The sequence below is a fragment of the Hydra vulgaris genome, chromosome 02 (genome assembly GCF_038396675.1).
Source record: "Hydra vulgaris chromosome 02, alternate assembly HydraT2T_AEP".
In the NCBI taxonomy this organism is placed as follows: Eukaryota; Metazoa; Cnidaria; class Hydrozoa; order Anthoathecata; family Hydridae; genus Hydra; species Hydra vulgaris.
Genome location: NC_088921.1, coordinates 13,605,001 through 13,626,264, shown reverse-complemented (window position 1 = coordinate 13,626,264; position 21,264 = coordinate 13,605,001). Strand labels below are relative to the sequence as shown.

Sequence of the window (21,264 nt, the reverse complement as noted above, 5' to 3'; positions counted from 1 at the left end):
GGATGGGGATTGGTTTTGGAAAACAAAAATTCATAGTATATGCTTGCAAGCTTGCCAAAAATATGGATATTCTTTTAAGAATAGCAAACCATCTAATAAATGATGGTGGCTACTTATAAATCAACATAACAAAAAAGTAACTCTTCGACAACCAGAATCAATAGCATCAGTTTGTCATCAATGCATGGGCTGCAGCTAGACTTTAGGGCGCACAAAATTGTTGCTGCAAAAGATACTAAATATTTACATATAGGAACAAGTGGAAATCAAGAAATGATTACTTTATTTGTTTGTATGAATGCAGCAGAAGAGCCTTACCACCTCATGTTATTCCAAAAGACAGTAAAATCCTTTCAAAGTTTTTAAGTTCTAGATACCGCTGAAAGAACCAACTGGAGTCCAAGTGAATCTGAATGGACTACACAAGGGATTGCGAAACTATGTTTTGAGCTTACATTTTTAAAAAACATTGGACCACAACGTCCACAAGTTTTAATTTTGGATGGCCACGATTCCTTAAATTTGTAGAGTTAATAGATATGGCCATACAAAACCGAATTAAAGTTGTTGAATTACCAGCTCAGACAAAGCAATTAGCTTCAACCTTGTGACCGACCTGTATTTAAACCATTCAAAGTTTCATAAAATAAAGCAGCTCAGGATATGATGTCTCATCACCCTGGGGTTATAATAAACAAGGCCAATTTTACAGGACTTTTAACCAAAGCCTGCAACTAAAGTATGACAAAAGCTAATATTGAATCTGGCTTTAAATCATGTGGAATCTTTCCATATAATCCTTCAATTATTCTGGCTGAAGCTTACTTGCCAAACTATGTGTATTCTGTAGACAGGTTTGTGACTATTCTCTTTGATCAAATTAAAACAATTGATAATACTAGAACAATTAAGCAGATTAATCAAACAACAGACAGCACAAAAGTACAAGATATTGAGTTGGAACAACATCTAATTACCAACCCAAGATTTGCTATAGCAAATGATCATGACAGTTTAGCTGAACCAATAACTGTAGTAGAAATTCCAGAACATGGCAGTGATGGTATAGTAGAACTAAGTATATAAACTATGGAACTAAAAGTTGAAAGTAATAAAGCTGCATTTACTTGTAAGTTTCAAGACAGCTTTAGGATTATGTCTGACTCTGAAATTGAACACTGTATTGTTCAGCATGAAATTGATTTTACAGTTTCAACTCCTATAGCTTCTGATTTTTGTAAAAACTAGGTCTTTTGCCCCAAATTTCCCTTTTAAAAATGAATCTTATCCAGGGGGTGGAGATAATGAACTGTCGCTCGATTTTTCATATCCAAATTTTACGGCAAAAAAGCTAAGAATTCAGACAAGTTTTTTGTGCTTCCTTCTAAGGAAGCATATAAGTTCAAAATGAAGCGGAAAAAGAAATGCGAAAATTGAAGACTACAAAACTTAAAAATAAAGGAAGCAATTGTCAAATTGTCAAAATATAATCCTAGAAAAAAACCGTTGCTATAAAAACAAACCAATAAAAGTATAAACTGTGTAATTTGATTATGTTGTTATGAATTTTTGTTCTTAGTATTTAAAAAAGTTTTTTATTGAGCTCACAAAATTCTTTTTTTTTTAATTTTTTTTTTTTTTTTGTTGTTGTTCTTTTTATTACAATCTGAATAAAACTCGTGTTACATGTTAAAATAAATCGTTAAAATATATTATATAAATACTAAAATATATATATTTTTTTTTAGTATAAAGAACGCGGAGATTCGCAGAAGACTACTAGGTCTTGTCATCGAGAACCGCTAGAACGTTAAGTACAATAAAATAAAGTTACAAGATAAAAACTCTTGACTTGACAAAAATATAAATATCGTTAGTGGTCAAATATATTCAAAACTAAAATATAAAGGTGGTGCAACTCCTGAAAACATATTTTTTTTTAAGGTTTAGGCATCTTTATTAAGTTTAGACAAGTTTATTTATTAATGAATGCTTAGTATTAAGATAAGCAATCATTTTCTAACTGATGTTTAAAAACATGTTCATTTTAACTTTAAACTAAATAAACTTTAAGTAAGTCCAATTTTGCTAAAACTGTTTTATTGTTTATCTGTCAACCGGCTAAATTTGTAGGATTAAAAAAAATATTGATTCAATATTTAGTAATACAATTAATTTTTAATTATTTTAAATGCCAACCCATAAAAATATTGGCAAAATGCTTGTTTTTTATATTGGCTGCAATTAGGTTCATTCCGCATACGCCTGGCTAAAATTTGGTCATAGTGACTGTATTTTGGTCTAATTTATATACTTTTTGTTATCGTTGTTTTTTTAAAAAATTTTCATTTATAATAATTGCTGTAACTATATCCTAAATGCTGAAAGATTTATCTATCTAGAAATGTATAATTTTTATATAGACCTTTTTGTTAATATGTCTGTAGAAACAATTTTGTAAAGATGTGCCTGGAATTTGGTCACTTTACCCTATCAAGTGGGAGAAAATCAATAAAAAAAAATCGCCGCGAGGATTGCGGTTTCAATGGTGACATTAGTTTCAATTTTGCATTGCTATGGATACCAAAATTGCTAAGAATTAATCTATTAACCATAATAAATATAAACTAAAGTATTAATTATTTTTATTAACTGTAATAAATATACACTAAATTAATAAATATTTTTAGTATAAAAATACTGCATGTGGTAACTATTTCATAATTACCACATTCAGTATTTTTATACTAAAAATGTAGTGCTACTATGGATTTTTTATTTGATTTATAGTGATACCTGAAATGCCAAGCAACTGTTCATTTTGCATTGTTACTAGCTTAAGTTTTTTAAGACATGAAAGTTATAAACAAGACTAATATTATTGTGGCAGCCTGATTGAAAATTATTTTATGCATTTAAAAAATTAAACGCATACCTAATTACAAATTGTAGGTGTTTTTATCCTGAGGGCATTTTTATATTTTATATTTTATATTTTATGTTTCATGAAACTACTACATAATCCATATAAAAAAGAACTTAAAGCTTAAATCTTTTTGTATATCGGTTGGACACGGAAAAATCCGGTCAACTTTGTATTGAGATTTTTCTAAAACCACAAATGCTTTTTATTTTTTTAATTTTTTTTAATTAAACGTTACTTCCTTATCTTTAATTGTGTTGATTAACTTTTGTTTACAAATTAATGATTTGCAAAATGTTTCGGAAAGCAAATTGAATGCGTAAAAAAGTTGCGAATTTTTTTGCAAAAAGTTCATTGACTTCATATTGCTTGATTGGGTAGCCGAAAAAATCCCCCCGAAATAGATTATTATTACTATTATTATTATAATTAGGCAAAAAAACACCGAGAAAATATCCCCCGGAAAAGATACCCCCATAAGAAAAATTTGTACAATTTATAAAAGCCTGCTGCTTTAAGGAGGAGCTGCTACATCGCCGATCTTATAGTCTTCTGCTACAAAGAAGTATTACTACATCGACTATCTTTTTTTTTTTTTTTTTTTTTTTTTTTTTAATTTTTAGTTTACATTATTTACATGTCGTAATTTACATGTAATATATAAATATATAAACTTGGAATCTGGAAGAAGATCACAACGATCTTGTCGCCAGAACCATATAAAAATTACAATATAAATATAATATAAAATAATACAAGTAGATTATGACAAAATAACAATCCAAAACATTTCAAATAATAAATCGTTAAAATAACATCTCAAAAATATTTCAATATATTATCCGTTGAAAAAATAATATTCTTTAATTTGTTTTTAAAAACAGAAAAAGAGATAGATGAATCAAAATTAGGCTGGACAATTTTATTCCAGAGATAAGGTGCTCGATAATCTATACAAAATTGATTAAACTTTGTTTGACAAAAGGGTTCTTTTAAATAGTTTTTATTTCGCAAACTATATTTATTCTTTTCTTTAAAGGTAAATAGATCTTTAAAAACATGTAATAAAGGGTTGTTCATACAACAAAACGTAAAACATAAAGTATTATACAAATTAAGTTCAAATACGTTTAATACATTCATTTCTTTGAATAAAGGTTTTGTATTTGAAAAACGATTTAAAAAATGTATTATTCGCATTGCATGTTTCTGATGGCGGTAAAGACATTGCAATTTATATATATATTTATATAATTTATATACTATCTAATAGCCTGCTGCTACAAGGATGTGTCACTACATCTGCTGAGGGTTTGGCTAGGGCAGGCAGTCTTTTTATTTAAAAAAAAAATAATACGGTTTTGTTTTTTATACTTTTTAATACTAGATTTTTTTTTAATAGAAAGTATATTTTTGCGATGACTTTTTATTTTGGGGGGATTTTTTCCTGGGGGATTTTTTCTTGGGGAATTTTTTCCGGGGGGATTTTTTCCTAGAACCACTTGATTGCTAAACATACAAATGTCCCAAAATATACCGTCATAGATATTATAAATAAATTAAAGTCTTCTCAAAGCTTCGAAAGAAAACCTCGAAGTGGAAGAAAGAAAACTTTATATAAATCCAAAAAAGTAAAGCCGATTCTCAGTTCAATAGCAAGAAATCCGAATGAGTCACAGCAAGATCTAGCAAAAATTCAAGATTTCACGTTCTTATATTAAAAAAGTAGTTAAAAATGCTGGAAATAAAGCATTTCATGAGAAAATTACACCTAAGAGAAGCTGCTTCTCACTATTTTAAAAATACACTACAGTATTTTTATAATAGTAAGATAATAATGTGAAAATTGTTCCTAAGATGCGAATTCTCCAAATTGTCATGAAGAGCGCAAGGTTGAATATTTTTGGGCAATAGTTAAAGGAGTTTTTTGTAAGTTAGGTGGAGCAACAAAAAATATATAGGACTTCCAAAAAAAGAAAGGATTAATGCATCGATTAAGGTGAAAAAAAGAAAAAATCTGTGAAATGATGGCATCAACCAACTATAAAAGTTCAAACTCTTGCCAAACAGCTCATCAAACAGCACATCAAGCCCCTTAAAATTAAGTTTAAACTCTAATTGACGTAAAGACATTTATATAAAAAAATTGAAAATAACGCATTTGTGGTTTTAGAGATGTCTTAATTTAAAGTTGACCGGATTTTTCCGTGTCCACCCGATATATAATAATATGTAAATTTTGATTTAAAATTATTTTTCATACCCTAAATTATGTATTCTGATAATTGTAAACAATATTGGCGCAATCTACAACCTGATGCAAATTTCAGAAAATAGTTTTGAAGATGAAAAAGATGCAAGTAATGGCTGTAATCTACTTTTATTTGTTTTACTACTTGAAGTATCAAAATTAACCTGAGGACTGCTAAATACTACAGTTAGATAAGCAGAGTTATCTTTTTCAATGGAAGCAGTTAGAAGAACATTCTTATTATCAATTACAAATTAAACCAATATCGGATTATGCTGTAGCCATTGCTTGTTATTCTCTTTGAAACAAAATTTAGAGCTTTTGCTCTTATATGCCACCTTTGTCAAAGATGCTTCATGAAATTTGACTTTATCATCAGAAGTTATTATTTGCAGTTAAGTTCATGCCATTTACAGTTAAGTTCATGCCATTTACAGTTAAGTTCATGCCATTTACAGTTAAGTTCATGCCATTTACAGTTAAGTTCATGCCATTTACAGTTAAGTGCATGCCATTTACAGTTAAGTTCATGCCATTTATAGCTGCATTCAAAATATTAGGATTAGCCAACGTCATGTTTTTTTGTATTATATATGAACAATTATCAATTTTTTTCATGTTTTAACATAATAAAAATTTGAATTACATTTACAAATATAATCTCACTGAAACCCAATTATTGTATAACCAATTAGAAGAAACTACATACAATGTTTTCGTTACATAAAATGGGATACATCATTTAATTAGTAAAAATCAGGACATCCGCGGATTATAAACCAAATTTATATTGATTATATCCACATTGAACAATGTATTTCAAGTCTCAAATTACTGGACTAACTTAGGCCGAAAAAGTATTCGTCTATATAAGTGAAATTTCAAATGAAAAAAGTACTTCAAACACGCCGTCATTTGAAATCTTTTTATTTGACACAACTTACGTGCAAAATAGTGTTGCAATAGCTCATTTGAAAGATAATACTTGATTTTATTAAATTAAAAGAGAGGTTTTCAAATTAACAACTATTTTATGCTTATTAGTAACACAAAAAGATTATCAAATTTAAATTTTTTATCAAATTTTTTTTTGTCCACCGCTTTTTTTTTGAGAGAGAAAGGTTTTTTTGAAGCATATTTTATATAAGAAAAGATTTTATAATAATTCCTTCAAAATTATAGGAAAGAAAATATAGAGGTTCATTGGTCAATTGAGAAATGTTTAATTAATAAAAGCCAGATTTACTAAATTAACATTTGCTGTTACTGTTTTTAACTTTCAACCGAAAATAGCAAATTTTACCAATCATCATTAATTTTAAATCACTATATTCAAGAAATATTTTTTTTTATCAGCAAGATCGAAAAAAATTTGCAAAGGTTTTATTGAATAATTAATTGAAACTATAATAAACTTTTTAATTTTATTAAATAATATTTTACTTTACTTACTTTTATATTTTATGATTTTAGTATTTTAGCTTACTTGGTCCGTAATGGTTTTAAGAAAACTTTAATGATTGTTTTTTTTTACTTCTCTTTTACCCTGTTTATACTAACAATGTTAACTAATCTAAGAACAAAGACAAATATTCATGGTATGAATCAACAAAAATTTCACAAGACACCACCAACAACATCAAAAAGAAAGTCTGAACTCTTGCTAGACAGGGAGCCTGGGTAAGAGTTTAAATTTTCCAATAATCTAGATTATTGGGAGACGAAAATTTAAAGAAAATTTAAAATGAGTTTGAGTAAAATTTTTAAATAATTTTTTTTATGTTTAACTAAGCATAATTCCAAAAAAAAAAAATGGTTTGAAAAGAAAACTTGTAACCATTCTTTTATCTATAAGTATAATGGCTCTTTACATTGTTATGAATCAAAATTTTATTGACTTTCTTAGTTCTAAAATAAATATAAAAAATATTGTAAAAATAAAAGAAGCAGATGTTTTTAATTGTTTCAAATACTACACTAGGTATTACACATCAGCTTTACGTGAATAGTTATGGAGAAGTCAATTACCAAAAACAGTTTTCTGTTAATGAACAAAACTAGACTACGCATTGCAAAAATTATACAGTTTTATTATTAAAAATAAATTGTACCATTAAAATTTTGCAATGCGTATGTGCAATATATGGTTTGATGGCAGTTTGTGGGAGAAAATTAATGGAAAACAACAAAAAATATTAATTTATACCGACATATAACTATAACTCCGACACAGCTCAATGTCAGAGTTTTAGTTATATATTTTCTGTTTTGGAACAGTTAACTGGCTTTTACCTTCCAATGCAAAGGGATGCATTGGAGATTTACATAAGAATTTCTCATTGTTTGAAAATCCTTTAAAGATATTTAGTTATCTGAAACAAAATGAACAGCGCGAAAAAATTAAGACCTATTTTGGGTTTATTAGACTTAATTATAAATACCCAGAGTCGGTCCGTAGGGGGGTGCAAAGGTTGCCACGCACCGGGGCCCCATAATTTTGAGTGACCAATTGTTTTTGTCGGAGAATAAATAATAAAACTATTCTTTATTTAATAATTTCAAAGTGTCAAATTTTTATATGCGATATTAATATTTCTAAGTTTTAAACTTACGCTGGATTTCCAATAATAGCAGTTTATTGTATTTTATTGGAGTTTTACAAAATACGGGAATAATTATAGTTAACTTGTAAATAAAATCGTGAGAGAAAGTTCAAATAGTGGGTGGAATGCCCGGTTTCGGGATTCGAAAGTATGAGTCTGGTGCTCTGAAAAGAAAAAAAAAATTAAAACAACCAGTATTCCTTAATAAACAGACAGGTGCTCTAAACAAGTATTTTAAAATTTCCTGTGATACTAATAGTTTTACTAATGAAAAATTCCAGGCGTATCTTTGGATCCAGTAAACAGCAATGTTATCACTCAATCTCTAGAAAGTGAGCATAACATAATGTTCACTCAAGTTGTTGCTAATGAAGGAGGTGTATCCACTGGAATTACTATTACTGATGTAGAATATAAAAAAACAGATGAAAAACAGTTGTCTGAAAGTGATATTCTAACAAATGATTAAGGTGGTTCACCACTAAAAAAAAAAAAATCTCCAAATTTCATAATTTCAAATTAAAAAGTGTATAAGAGCATAACATAAGAAAATAAAAAACAATATAAGTATCATTTTACAACAATTTATTCCTAAAATTACGAAAATATGTCAAAAAGGTTGCAAAATCAGTCAATTTTGAACAAAATTTTGAAAAACGATAATTAGGAAACAATTAGAAATTAGAGCTTCATATTTGGCAAACAGTTTAATGCACATAAAATGAAGGGCCTGAACCAAAATCACTGCTATATTTTTAATAAAAGTTGAAATTTTTGATTTTTTTGGCAAAAACATCAAACTTTGCAGGGTTGGCTAATGAAATAAAATAGTAAAAAGTAAATAATTCATTAACTACTATGTTTTTAGCATATATTGTGGTTCAGGCCCTTCATCATTATATGCAGAACATGTTCTAAAAATTTGAAGGAAAAAACTCAAGTCATTCAAAAGTTATGACATTTCAAAAATTAAAAATTGCACAAAAAAGTGAATGCAGAAAAACAACAATAAACAATTTATAACTAAAAAAAATATCAAAAACTTCCAGATAAGTATGGTTCAAAAGTTTCCAGTTGTTGTTCTTTATCTTGCCAACCCTTATTAATGGCTTTTAAATGTATCCTTCTACTTTTTTTTTCAAAAGAGTCTTTTTTATTCATACTGGTAACGCGTTTTTGATCCCTACAAAATGAGGACACAGTGGATTTTGCACCATTTTCAAGGTTAAGGTGACTCATTACTCTCTGAACACCAGCAGTACCCTCATTAAAATACAATACAGCTGAGTTCACTCCCAACTCAAATGAAGCTTTGTGAATAAAAATATTTTTTGGGCATCTTGACCATATAATACTATTAAGACCCTCATTAGAATTTTGTGTTTGACCATGAGTGCATTTTTTCAAAAGGTTGTCATCACTCAATTCTTCAAACTCTTTCTTAATGATATGATATATCCATACTGGCAAATTAACTTTAGGTATGTAAATGCTGTGACCTGAATAGTTTTCTTTCTTCCATTTACACCAGCTATTAGGACCCACTGGACATAACACGTGGCGATGAAATTGATCAGGAAAATTAGTACAATGGTAAAGAACAGCGCGAATGTTTTTTTTCATTTGGTATACCTTTTCATTTTCACTTAAGGAATTATTAGCTGCAGCCTGTCTAATAGCCATGCCAAAATAATTTTGTATTCTATTAATTGTGCATTCTGTCAATTTTCCTTTTCCAGTTAACCGATTACCATGATGTCGATCTTTTCTTCGGTTACGTAGTCTTGTACCAATGCGCTTTTGTATGTGACCAACACATTCTAACTTTTCTGGTTTGATTTGATACTTTCCATATGGATTACTGTTAAGAACATCATTAAATGCAGAGGAATCCCCATCTCCCAAATAATATTTATAAATTAAATCATTTTTTTCTACTGAACGATTAAATATCTTTACCACGCCAGCACTTTCCATTGCCCCTGACGAGGCAGTGTGATTTAAAGAGCAAACATGATTAGCCTTCCATTCAGCATAACCTGGACTATTTTGCTTTCTTTTCCACATTCTACATCCCCTACAATACTTGCAAAAGACTTCAAAGTCAATACATCTCCCTTCTGAAATAGTGGTCACCACACCATTTAGCGAAACATGTCCGCGTTTTTGCCATGAGCCATCTGAAGAAACCCTGATCAGTTTTTTTCCTGAACCAATGTGCTCATCTTTAACTTTATGTTTAACTTTTATTGCTGCTGCCTTTGTGGATTGTTCTGCTGATAGCTTATATGCATTTTGAATAGTGCTGTTGACTTTGTTAAATGCATTGTTATTCATACATGAAGTGTTTGCGATTCGGGAAAAGTCCACTAAGGCTTGGTGTCCTTTCCCAATCTCACGAAAAGCAATAACCATTCTAAGGTTGATATCAAAATAATTTCTTCCTTGTTTAGGCACAGATTTTTTAACATCATTAGATGTATATGTGCAATAATGAAAGTTACACTTGGTACATTTAAAATTCAACATGTGAGAAAACCCACTTCGTCTATTGTTGTCATCTGTAAAAATAATGCAACTCTTACATTCTGGGCAACTCCCAATACTATCAATAACTTTTTTTAAAATAGAGAAGTTTATTATAATGTTATAATTTTCTGAATTACTAAAATTATCAGCTTTTATTAAAGAAACTTTGCTGGCACTAACTGAAACACGCTCAACACTTTCGTCTTCTTTTAGGGTTGGTGTTTTGGTCCACTGGTTGCCATGAAATGCTCGTTTTCTTTTTAAACTTTTTTTTTTGTTGCTTCCCATTATATATAATATTCTAATATTTTAAAATATATAATATAAAACTGATAAGTTGTACTAAATAATAAAAAAATATATAAAGATTTTCAATTACAACAATAAATTATAAGAAGATAGTATCTGATGAATCATACAAAAATAGCAACTTCCATACACTGTTATATTCTAAACTTTTGTCAAACCATGCTGGCCTACTAAACTAATGCGTAACTTACCAAATTTGACAAAAAAACTTAAATCAAGGCAATGAGAGAGGGCAATTATAAACATAAGTTTGTGTTGCTAGGGGCCGTTGCTATGGAAAGTTGTCTGATAAGGTCTAAATAAAGTGAAATATCTTAAAAAATACTCAAGTTGTATCAAAACAGACTCCAGAAACGTTTACAGCTATGTTGAATTATTTTAAAACAAAAGTAATCTCAAAAACCAACTTTTGATAAAAATTTAGTTTTTTTTAGTGGTGAACCACCTTAAGTAAATATTCTAACAAATGATTAAGTAAATTTTAATAATTTCTTTTTGTGTATGTTAAATTGTTCAACAGCCATTAAGCAATGACCCTGGACTGTGGCCTGAATACCATAGCAATTGCAATCGTTTAAGTTTTGTCAAACAAGGTCGCGTGTGCATTGAAAATATTTCCTTTCTTCGAGATAAAAAAGACTCTCGAAAATTTAGTTCTTCTTATTACACTGAAGTTTTTTCTAATGCACAGTGGTTTGAAATAATCAAAAAGTGGCATTAATTCAAGACTTTCGAAAATCCGGTATAAATACCACTCTAGGTATTACACATCAAACAAAGTTCTGGTTATGCAAGATTGTAGCAAATTAGTCATATTTTCATGTTCTGAAAGAATTTTTTTTTTTTGACTACTTGACCACATCCCGCAGATGCTCAAAGTTGCTATTTTTTAAAGAACAATTATTTAGTGAAAAAACAATAATTTTGAACTTTTATTTTATTTCTTAAACCGCACCTGTGAACTTCCACATATTATATATTAATCGGAAAAACATTAAACAGTCTTTCAGAGTTTATTGTTAAATATTTTATAAAACTACATTTCATGTCGTAAAAATGCAGAGAAAAATAACATTTTAGACAAGGAAATAGTACCATACTTGAATGTGACTTTTATTAAACTTTGTAAGTTTCTGTAAAAATCTGAATACGTATGGATAAACTTTGACCCTTCTTCTTTTAATCCAATATAGGTTTTGATGCCGTCCGGACCTGCCTAAGAACAACTATTTTCAATTTAAAAATTTTTCTACTTAAATTGATTTTTTTTTGCATCAATCATTTTCAATCAAATTGCATAATATTGTCATAAAAAGATATATTTGAGGTAACTTTAAGACCTACCATTGATATAACCTCAAAATACTTCCTTTGAATAATTATAACCTCAAAAGCTTTCGCAAGTTGAAAGAATTTACAAAAAATCTTTTTGTCGATTTAAAATTGTGTAAACAAATAATAAAGTACAAATTGTCTTAAATGAAGTTAAAGAATAAAGATTTTATGTCTTTTGTGACAGGTGATGTTATTAAAATGTCAGAATGTTTAAAATTTTTAAAGAAAAGAATGTTATGAAAATTGAAGGTGCTCAGGAAAAAGAATTATAATAAAATTTATTAACATTACAAACCACGTACAAACAAAAAATGAAGGATATTCAATACTCCAAGTATAAATTTCATAGAAAGTCAATTTCCTGGTTAGAACATGAATTTAAATTTGAATTTAAAGAAGTCATCTGGAAACTCTTAAACGTATTAGAGACGCCAGAATTAAAGAAAGACGGCATGCATTGCCTTTTAAAGACAAAGGAAAACGAGCTAAAAGAATAGCAATTTCTAATCTGTCTGAAAAAGCTGAATATAATGCAAAGTATATATTCGAAACAGCAAGTTACACAGCCAAATAAATAGGTAATAAGAACTTAGATAAAATTATCATGTGCATTCTACAAGATCAGCAACTTGCATATGATATCAATAAAACAATGGCAAAGAAATAAAAAATGTCTCCAAAAGAGGGACTTGCTTTTCTATTAAACTATGGTTTTACTAAATCTCAGTACATGGCGGTAGGATTGGAAAGTTAAGAGTGAGGAGCAGATATTTATCCGCTTTACAGCGATATTCTTGAATCTAAAAAAAACGTACACCAAATAATATGCACATCTCTGACAAGGAGGCAAATGCGCCATTACAAAATCTTCTAATACATACTGTTCAAAGAATAGTAGAATCGCAAAAGGCGCAATTTATATCTAAAATTACTAAAGAAAATTCTAAATAAATTCTAAATATCTAAAATTTTAAATAAAATTAAAAATAAAAATTCTAAATAAAAATCTTAATTCTAAATATCTAAAATTACTAAAGAAAAGGACTCAATTGAATTGATTTTTGTTGTAAATTAGGGATTTGATCGAGCCAGTAGTTTTCCTAATTCAATCAAAAGTTCAATGAGTAATTTGAAAGTTTATCAGACGATTTGCTTTTTTCTGTCACCATTGTACCCTTAAGACTTCAAACATACGACTGGGATGTGTTTTGGGCAAACCCAACTCCTAATTATGTTAGATTTTGCAGATCAATGATCTTAAAATATACTAAAGAAAGTAAAGATCTTATTCTCAAAAGAAATTTTTCTGTTGAACGACCAATAAAGAAACTTTCTGATATTACAATATGTCTACCAAATGGAAAAGTTCCTAATATCAAAAGTTCTTTATTTTTAACAGCCATCGATGAAAAAGTTTTAGCGGAAATTACTGAAACACCTTCTTATCAATTGTGTTCGCTTTGCAAAGCAACACCTACTAAAATGGATCACATTAAAAACTACACAAACAAATTATTTAAAAGTGAGTAAGAATTTTTACTATTTGGAATTAGTCTACTTCATTGCTGGATCCGTTTCATGGAATATCTCCTTCATATAAAAGCTCGAAAAATTCTCATACAAAAAAGATTTTAGAAAAACATTAAATTTACACGTTGACAAACCCCATCCAGGTGGCGCTGGGTTATCTAATAATGGCAATACTGTACGGCGAGCTTTTTCTGACCAAATATTGTTAACAGAAGTTTTAGATATAGATATAAATCTTATTATGCATTTAAGAATAATATTAATATGTTTGTCTTGTCAAATTCTCATTGATCCAATCAAATTTAAAAATTATTGTCTACAAACAATTTTAATTATCCATGAGAAATATTCACGGTATAAAATTCCTACTTGTGTTCATAAAGTGTTAGCTCATGGAGCTCAAATTATGGTAGAATTAATTTTGCGTTAATATAGAAGCTGAGAGCAGTTTATCCGATAATAAATACTCAGCTATAACTTCGAAATTTTCTTTTAATTAAAATAATTCAAAACTATTATTATTAAATGATATCAGTGCTTCTATTTTGCATGTCTTTTCTTATTCCGCAAGTCCCCTTATTTGGGGAAAACTTCTTTTGTGTTTTTTTAAAATAATCAATATTTTTGATTATATTTTTAATCTAATAATTTCTTTTTGTGTATGTTAAGGAATATATTAAAAAAAAAAATTTGGAGCGTCATATTCAGCACTGAATAAAAATGACTGTCATGTTTTATGTAAAAAAAAAAAGAAGAAAAAAATCAACTTAAAAAGAAACATTTTGAAATTGAAAATAGCTGTTCTTAGGCGGGTCCGGACGGCATCAAAACCTATATTGGATTAAAAGAAGAAGGGTCGAAGTTTTTCCATACGTATTCAGATTTTTACAGAAACATACAGAATTTAATAAAAGTGGTACTATTACCTCGTCTAATAAGTTATCTTTCTGTGCATTTTTACGGCATGAAATGTAGTTTTATAAAATATATAACAATAAACTCTGAAAGCCTGTTTAATGTTTTTCCCATTGATATATAATATATCCCCGTGGGCACAGGACGTGAAAAAGACGTCTTTTAAACGTCTATTGAACGTTTCGGACGTCTTTTGAACGTTCAAAAGACGTCTTATTTAGGTCCTGTGCCCACTGGGATGGAAATTCACAGGTGCGGATTAATAAATAAAATAAAAGTTCGAAATTATTGTTTTTTTACTTAATAGTTGTTCTTTAAAAAACGGCAACTTTGAGCATCTGCGGGAAAGCGCCAAGTGGTCTAAAAAGAAAAAATTCTTTCAGAACATGAAAATATTTTGCTACAATCTTGCATAACCAGAAGTTTTTATGTCGGATTTTCACAAATCTTGAATTAATGCCACTTTTTGATTATTTCAAACCACTGTGTACTGAGCTGCTAGAGACTTTTTTTAAAATCTTAAAATCACAATCGTTTGTCCAAATTTGAATAAGTCTTTAAATAAATACGTTTTTTAGGTGAAATGAACATCATATTTTACCGATCATTGTTATTTGGGAATTTTTCTAAATTATAAGCTCTTTCTTGGTCGAAATTCTAGTATCTTTTGTGAAAATTGATAGAAATAATGTATTTTGACAACTATAGTGGGTTAAGCCACTTTTTAAAAAATGTCAATTAAGTTAACGAATCTTAACGCCTATGAGCAAAAGTATTCTAAAGGCAACAAAATGGTGTTCTATAGATTCACTATTAGGGGTAGTAAAAAGGTTTTATGAATTATGTTTTATGAAAAGTTTCTTTAAATATTAAAAAAACCTGATGCAAAACAAATTATAATACCTAAAGCTCTTGTTTGTAATGCGCTGATAAAATCATGATAATTCCAAATACAAGAATTCGAATAATTTGTAAATCACCTTAACTACACCGAGTATGTTTATATGCAGTACTTGTCATACGGAAAAAGTCACGATACTGAAACGCTCTCCGTCAAGTAGGTCGACTATGACCGACAGTCAACATTATTTTAATGTGTAAGTTTTTGTATTCCAGCACTACACATTCTATACTAGGGTATAATGAACAAAAAAAAAAAAAAAAGGAAACAAAAAATTATTCCTGAGACATGAATGGCGCTTTATTAATAATATTAGAACGCCATTCATGTCTCTTAAGAATATTTTGTTACTTTCCTGTTATAATAGTTCTTTACACTTTATTGTTATAACAGAAATGTAACGAAATATTCTTGGATTTATATGAGTTCGTTTAGTATCCAACACTTTTGACAGGTCCTAATATAAGTAATTTTTTTTTCAAAACTTAAGTTGAAAAAAACAATGATTGTTTTTGAAGAAAAGGCTCATAATTTAAAAGAAAAAAATTTATATTTATTTGGACGCATTAAAGTTGTGTGCAAAATTTTTTTTTGATAAGTTTATTATTTTTAAAATTAAGGTTATTAACAGACAACGACTCAGGTAATTCTAATTTCAAATTGCTACACCCAATTCTACACAATTCATGGTTTTACACTAAGGTTGTGCAACGCAAATAGAGGCTCGTGAAAAATTTATTACCAAAATGTAAATACCGCTTAGTGAATGTTTTTTCGATACGAAATGTTAATTAAAAAAACATGACGGTAAGTTAGAAACTAAAAAAGATGCAATTCTAAACCATAAAATGGAAAGAATGTTTAATGTTTGCATAAACATGTTTTGCATAAAATACAGATGTAAAGATTAGTAATTTTTATATTATTCTACAGAATGCAACAATTAGCTTCTTTCAAAAAGAAGATTTTCTCTTTGATTAACAGTTAACTGCTGAAGTTTGTATAACCTAATTTAATTTAAGTTTAACAAACCATAACAACATATTATGCTATTATAGTTAATGACCAATTTAGAAGCTTTCCTGGTAAAACTTATGATATGTGTTTAAATATCTTATTGCAATAGTAAAAATCATTAAATTAAAATAAATAAACATAAAACAAATCTGAAATAATTAAAAAGATTTCATTAAACCATGTGAAATAAAGTTTTGTAGGCGCGTTAAAAAAAAATATATGTTTTGGAGATTTATTGCTTTAAAAATGAATCAGATAAAACGGTTTATCTGATTCACTTTAATATTCATTAGATGTAACTTTAAGGAGATAGTTGTCTAGAAGTTTTTTACCCATGCTTTAATCTTTAAACACTTCTCTTCCCAGCCCTACACCTGCCCTTCCTTGCCCTACACAGTACCTGAAGGCTAATATATTTTAAATATCTTTTTACTTACTCAGCCAAAATATTGAGTTGTTATCCATTTTAATAAAGTCCTCAAATTAGCATAAAGTAATTTAAGTTTTTTTCTTTCAATTTGGATGGAGCTTTAACTAAAGTGTATAATAAAAAAAGTGTGCTTATATTTAAAAGTGTTTATAGACAATCAATTGTTGTGACATCACTTGTTTGCGACAAGTGATGTCACAACAATTGATTGAAAAATGTTTTTTCGTTAACAATTTCACGTATAATTTGGACAATTTTAATTTATTTTAGTTTTAGTAATTAGTACACTAACATATGTTATAATACATTTTTATATGATACATAATATGTTATAATACATTTTTTTTATTAATTAGTACATAAACATTTCATTACTATTATAATACTTATAACATTATTTGTTATATAAATGTTATATTAAATTGAATTACTATTTTTATTACTGTTTTTTACTTTAGTAATTTATTACTATATTATTATATGTTTTGCATTGTATAATGTTGCATTGTATAAACAACAGCCTGTTGATGCAATTTTAAACATGCCAGAAGATATATCATTGCATAAAATTTTAATTGATAAAGGAAATGGACCACATGATATCTCTGTACTTAAATCACCTATAAATTTGATAATACACACTGGTAATGTTGCAAACTGGCATAATCTAAAATCACGAAAAGCTCAAGTACCTGCTAATGAGGTTAGATTTATGATCTGTAAATTAACTTTTAAGATAAATCATACAAAATTAAAGTGATAGTTAAAATAAATAATTTTTTTTCAGCTTTTTCAAAGTTTGCAGACCACATTATTAAAATGGAATGCAAATTCCTCCAATGATAATGAGGTGAATTTGATTTAATAAATATTTTTAACTACTCTGTTTAATTCAGAATTAAAATTTTGGCAGGTTAACAATCAGATTTTACAAAAGTAGATTTAGAATTTAAGAGACCAGATTAACTGTTAATTGAATTGTCTGTTGCAATGCTTAACTTGCTTCAAGGTTTGCATTTTGAAGTTAATTTTTTAGTCCATTTAGTTAACCATTTATTTAACCATAAAAGTTGTAATTTACAATAATGTTTTATAAACTCACATAAATAAGGTTAGGTGTCACTCAAATAGTTAAAAACTAGTCAATAGAGTGACACCTAAAAAAACAAAAAAAAAAAAAAAGAAAAGAAAGGAAAATGAAGCACTAATAAATAAAGATATTATTAATAATTGCAATAGGGTCAAACCATTATATTTTAACCAAAGGGTTGTGGGTCACCATCTCTGATTTTCATATTTGAAGCATTAAAAAATAATAACTAAGCGATTTTGTAAAAAAAAAAATGTATTTCTGGGATTCTTCTACATCTAAAAGTTTATTAAAACTTTTATTTTAAGTGTACTTAAAAAATTTGTTTACTTAAGTGCTACGCCAAAGAAAAGAGTTAATCATCAATAAATATCAACATCATTAGATATAAAAAAGTTCAATTAAAAAATTTAAAATAAAGATGATTAATTAATTTAATAAACAGCTTTTGCAATGACAACAGGGTTATCATAGTTTTAATTATTTGTCCTTGTGTTCCATTATTATTTTTTCTATAGTTATTATTGCATAGAGAAAATCTCTTTTGTAACCAGCCTTTGTGTAACCAGCTAGAAAAGTTTTTTATTTACAATTAGGAAAAGTGTTGTGAAGCTCTTGATGATTATTACAATAATGATGAAGAAAGACCACTTGTCACGATAACAGGTTAAATATGAATTTAAGTTTATTTATTGGTTACTAACAATAATTCAATTATAGCTGGAAATAATTTTAATAACACATGCATTTGTAAAAAAAATTAAAATAGTAATTAACATAATTGTTATACAAAACAAATTTTATTAAAAATTCTTTTAATTATGATATGTTTTATTTTAATCTCTTTTTTACTCCAATTTCGTCAAATAAGTTTTTTTTAATATAACTTTTATTATAGTAAAAATTCTTCTTCATAAGTTCAAAACAGATTTTATTGAAAGTGCTGTAAATACAAGTAAGTGTTTAAGTTAGTAATTAAAATGGCATTTGAAAAAAAAAAAATATTTTTTTAAAAAACCACAAAAATGCAAATTAATAGACTGGAATGTTTTTTTAAAACATTTTAAATGTTTTGATTTTGATTTTTTTCCTATTTACATACATCAACTGAGTATTAGGTAGAACATATGAAGAGTGCTGCTATATTGACTGACAAATAGGTAAACACGTGATACTACTTTGATTGACAAATAAGTATACATGCAAAGATAGATGCGATTTAAAAAAAAACTTTTTAAAGTTTTTAAATTTTTTCTGGTCAGTTAAATTAATTTTTTTAAAAAAAACAACATAAGTTTTACATTTTATGGTAAAAAAAAAACAACCAAGAAAGAGTATGAATATATATATATATATATATATATATATATATATATATATATATATATATATATATATATATATATATATAATCATACTCTTTTTTGGTTGCCGTGGTTGTTCTAAATGAAGATCATAGTTGTTTTTATATCATATTTGTTTTAAATGGATGAAAAGCCTGATCTATATATATATATATATATATATATATATATATATATATATATATATATATATATATATATATATATATATATATATATATATATATATGTATATATATATATATATTTAAACAACTTTAAAAAGTATTCTACACAATAGAGTGCTCAATGTTCTTAAAAGAACAGAGCAATTATATATTAGTAGAAAATCACTTAACTAAATTTTTCCATTTGACACTGTGTTTCATCAACAAAGATTTATCAGAAATCCATTTCTGATGAATCTTTGTTGATGAAACACAGTGTCAAATGGAAAAATTTAGTTAAGTGATTTTCTACTAATATATATATATATATATATATATATATATTTATATATATATATATTTATATATGTATATATATATATATATATATGTATATATATATATGTATATATATATATTTATATATGTATATATATATGTATATATATATATATATATATATATATATATATATATATATATATATATATATATATATATATATATATATATATATATATATATATATATATATATATGTATATATATACAACCCGTAGATGTTGTCCGAAAGTTTTTTCCATATTTTGTTGACAAAAAGTAAAAATTAAAATGCAAGACCGGAATCATTTTTTTTTATTAATTGAGAGACTGCCTGCCCCAACCAAATCCTCAGTCGATGTAGCAACACTCCCTTGCGGGTCAGGCTAAAAGATAGTAGATGTAGCAGTACTCCCTTGCGAGTCAGGCTATTTATCAGTCAATGTAGCAGCACTCCCTTGCGAGTCAGGCTATTTGTCAGTCGATGTAGCAGCACTCCCTTGCGAGTCAGGCTATAAGATAGTCGATGTAGCAACACTCTGCGCACGATTTACAGTAAAAAAAAATAAAAATAAAAACATTTTAATAAAAAAATTAAAAATAAAAACATTTTATTAAAAAAAATAAAAAATAAAAACATTGTTTATATTGTTAAAAATATTCAGAATGTTTTTAAAACATTCTGGTCAATTAAATTTGCGTTTTTGTGGTTTTTTTTAAAAATGATTTATTTATAATTAAATTAATGGTTTTTACTTTCGTCCAACACGCAAATGTTGGACGAAAGTCAAAAGTAATTAAAAGTGACGTATGTGTTCTTTTTTCCTTCTGCTCTTCCAAAAGACAACAAACTATAGATCTATATATATATATATATATATATATATATATATATATATATATATATATATATATTTATATATATATATATATATATATATATATATATATATATATATATATATATATATATATATATATATATTAGACTTTCCATCCATTTAAAACAAATATGATATTAAAACAACTATGATCTTCATTTAAAACAAACACGTCGTTCAATTAAAACATGCATGATGTTCAATTAAAACAATCATGATTTCCTATCAAAACTTTTTTCGCATGAAAAAACTCTTATATAAAAATAATATTTGTATATGTCAGGGGCTATTCTAGATCGTTTTCGACAGTGTTGAACATATATGGCATTTTTATGACATTTGGGCGTCGCCCAAATTCAGAAATTGAGAACCTTTTTTTCCTAAAATAATGCTTACATATGACAATGTTTCTGCTGAATTTCCTTACAGCAGGTCTCTTTCAATGCTTTGTTTTAACATTTAAGAGACATTATGTCATGTAAAAGTTGAAACAATTAATGCAGAAGTGCATTTAGTTTAATCGTTTTTTAAAAAACCGCAATAATGATGATTAGAAAGTTTTTTTGATAATAGTTTTTTTGAAAACATGAAAAGAGTGTTGCTTTTTTACTGTAAAACATGTGTGGAGTGTTGCTGCATCAACTATCTTTTAGCTATCAAGGTAGTGCTGCTGCATCGATTATCTTTTAGCCTGCTGCTACTAGGAAGTGCTACTACAT

The 21,264-nt window shown here is 27.4% G+C and overlaps 1 protein-coding gene across 2 annotated transcripts in view; it reads left to right on the top strand.

Moving 5' to 3' along the window:
* Positions 1 to 6,719: 6,719 nt before the first annotated feature.
* Positions 6,720 to 21,264, top strand: part of LOC101236611 (glutamate--cysteine ligase regulatory subunit) — a 27,269-nt gene continuing 12,724 nt past the window's right edge. Inside the window, exons 1-5 of one of the 2 annotated variants that reach the window (XM_065790168.1) lie at positions 6,720 to 6,854; positions 17,264 to 17,446; positions 17,531 to 17,593; positions 18,430 to 18,499; positions 18,732 to 18,788. In XM_065790168.1, the coding sequence (XP_065646240.1) occupies positions 17,285 to 17,446; positions 17,531 to 17,593; positions 18,430 to 18,499; positions 18,732 to 18,788 (352 nt within the window). In that variant the 5' untranslated portion in view covers positions 6,720 to 6,854; positions 17,264 to 17,284. Of the gene's footprint in view, positions 6,855 to 17,182; positions 17,447 to 17,530; positions 17,594 to 18,429; positions 18,500 to 18,731; positions 18,789 to 21,264 lie in introns of those variants that run through there. The other variant, XM_065790169.1, reaches the window with a different exon arrangement.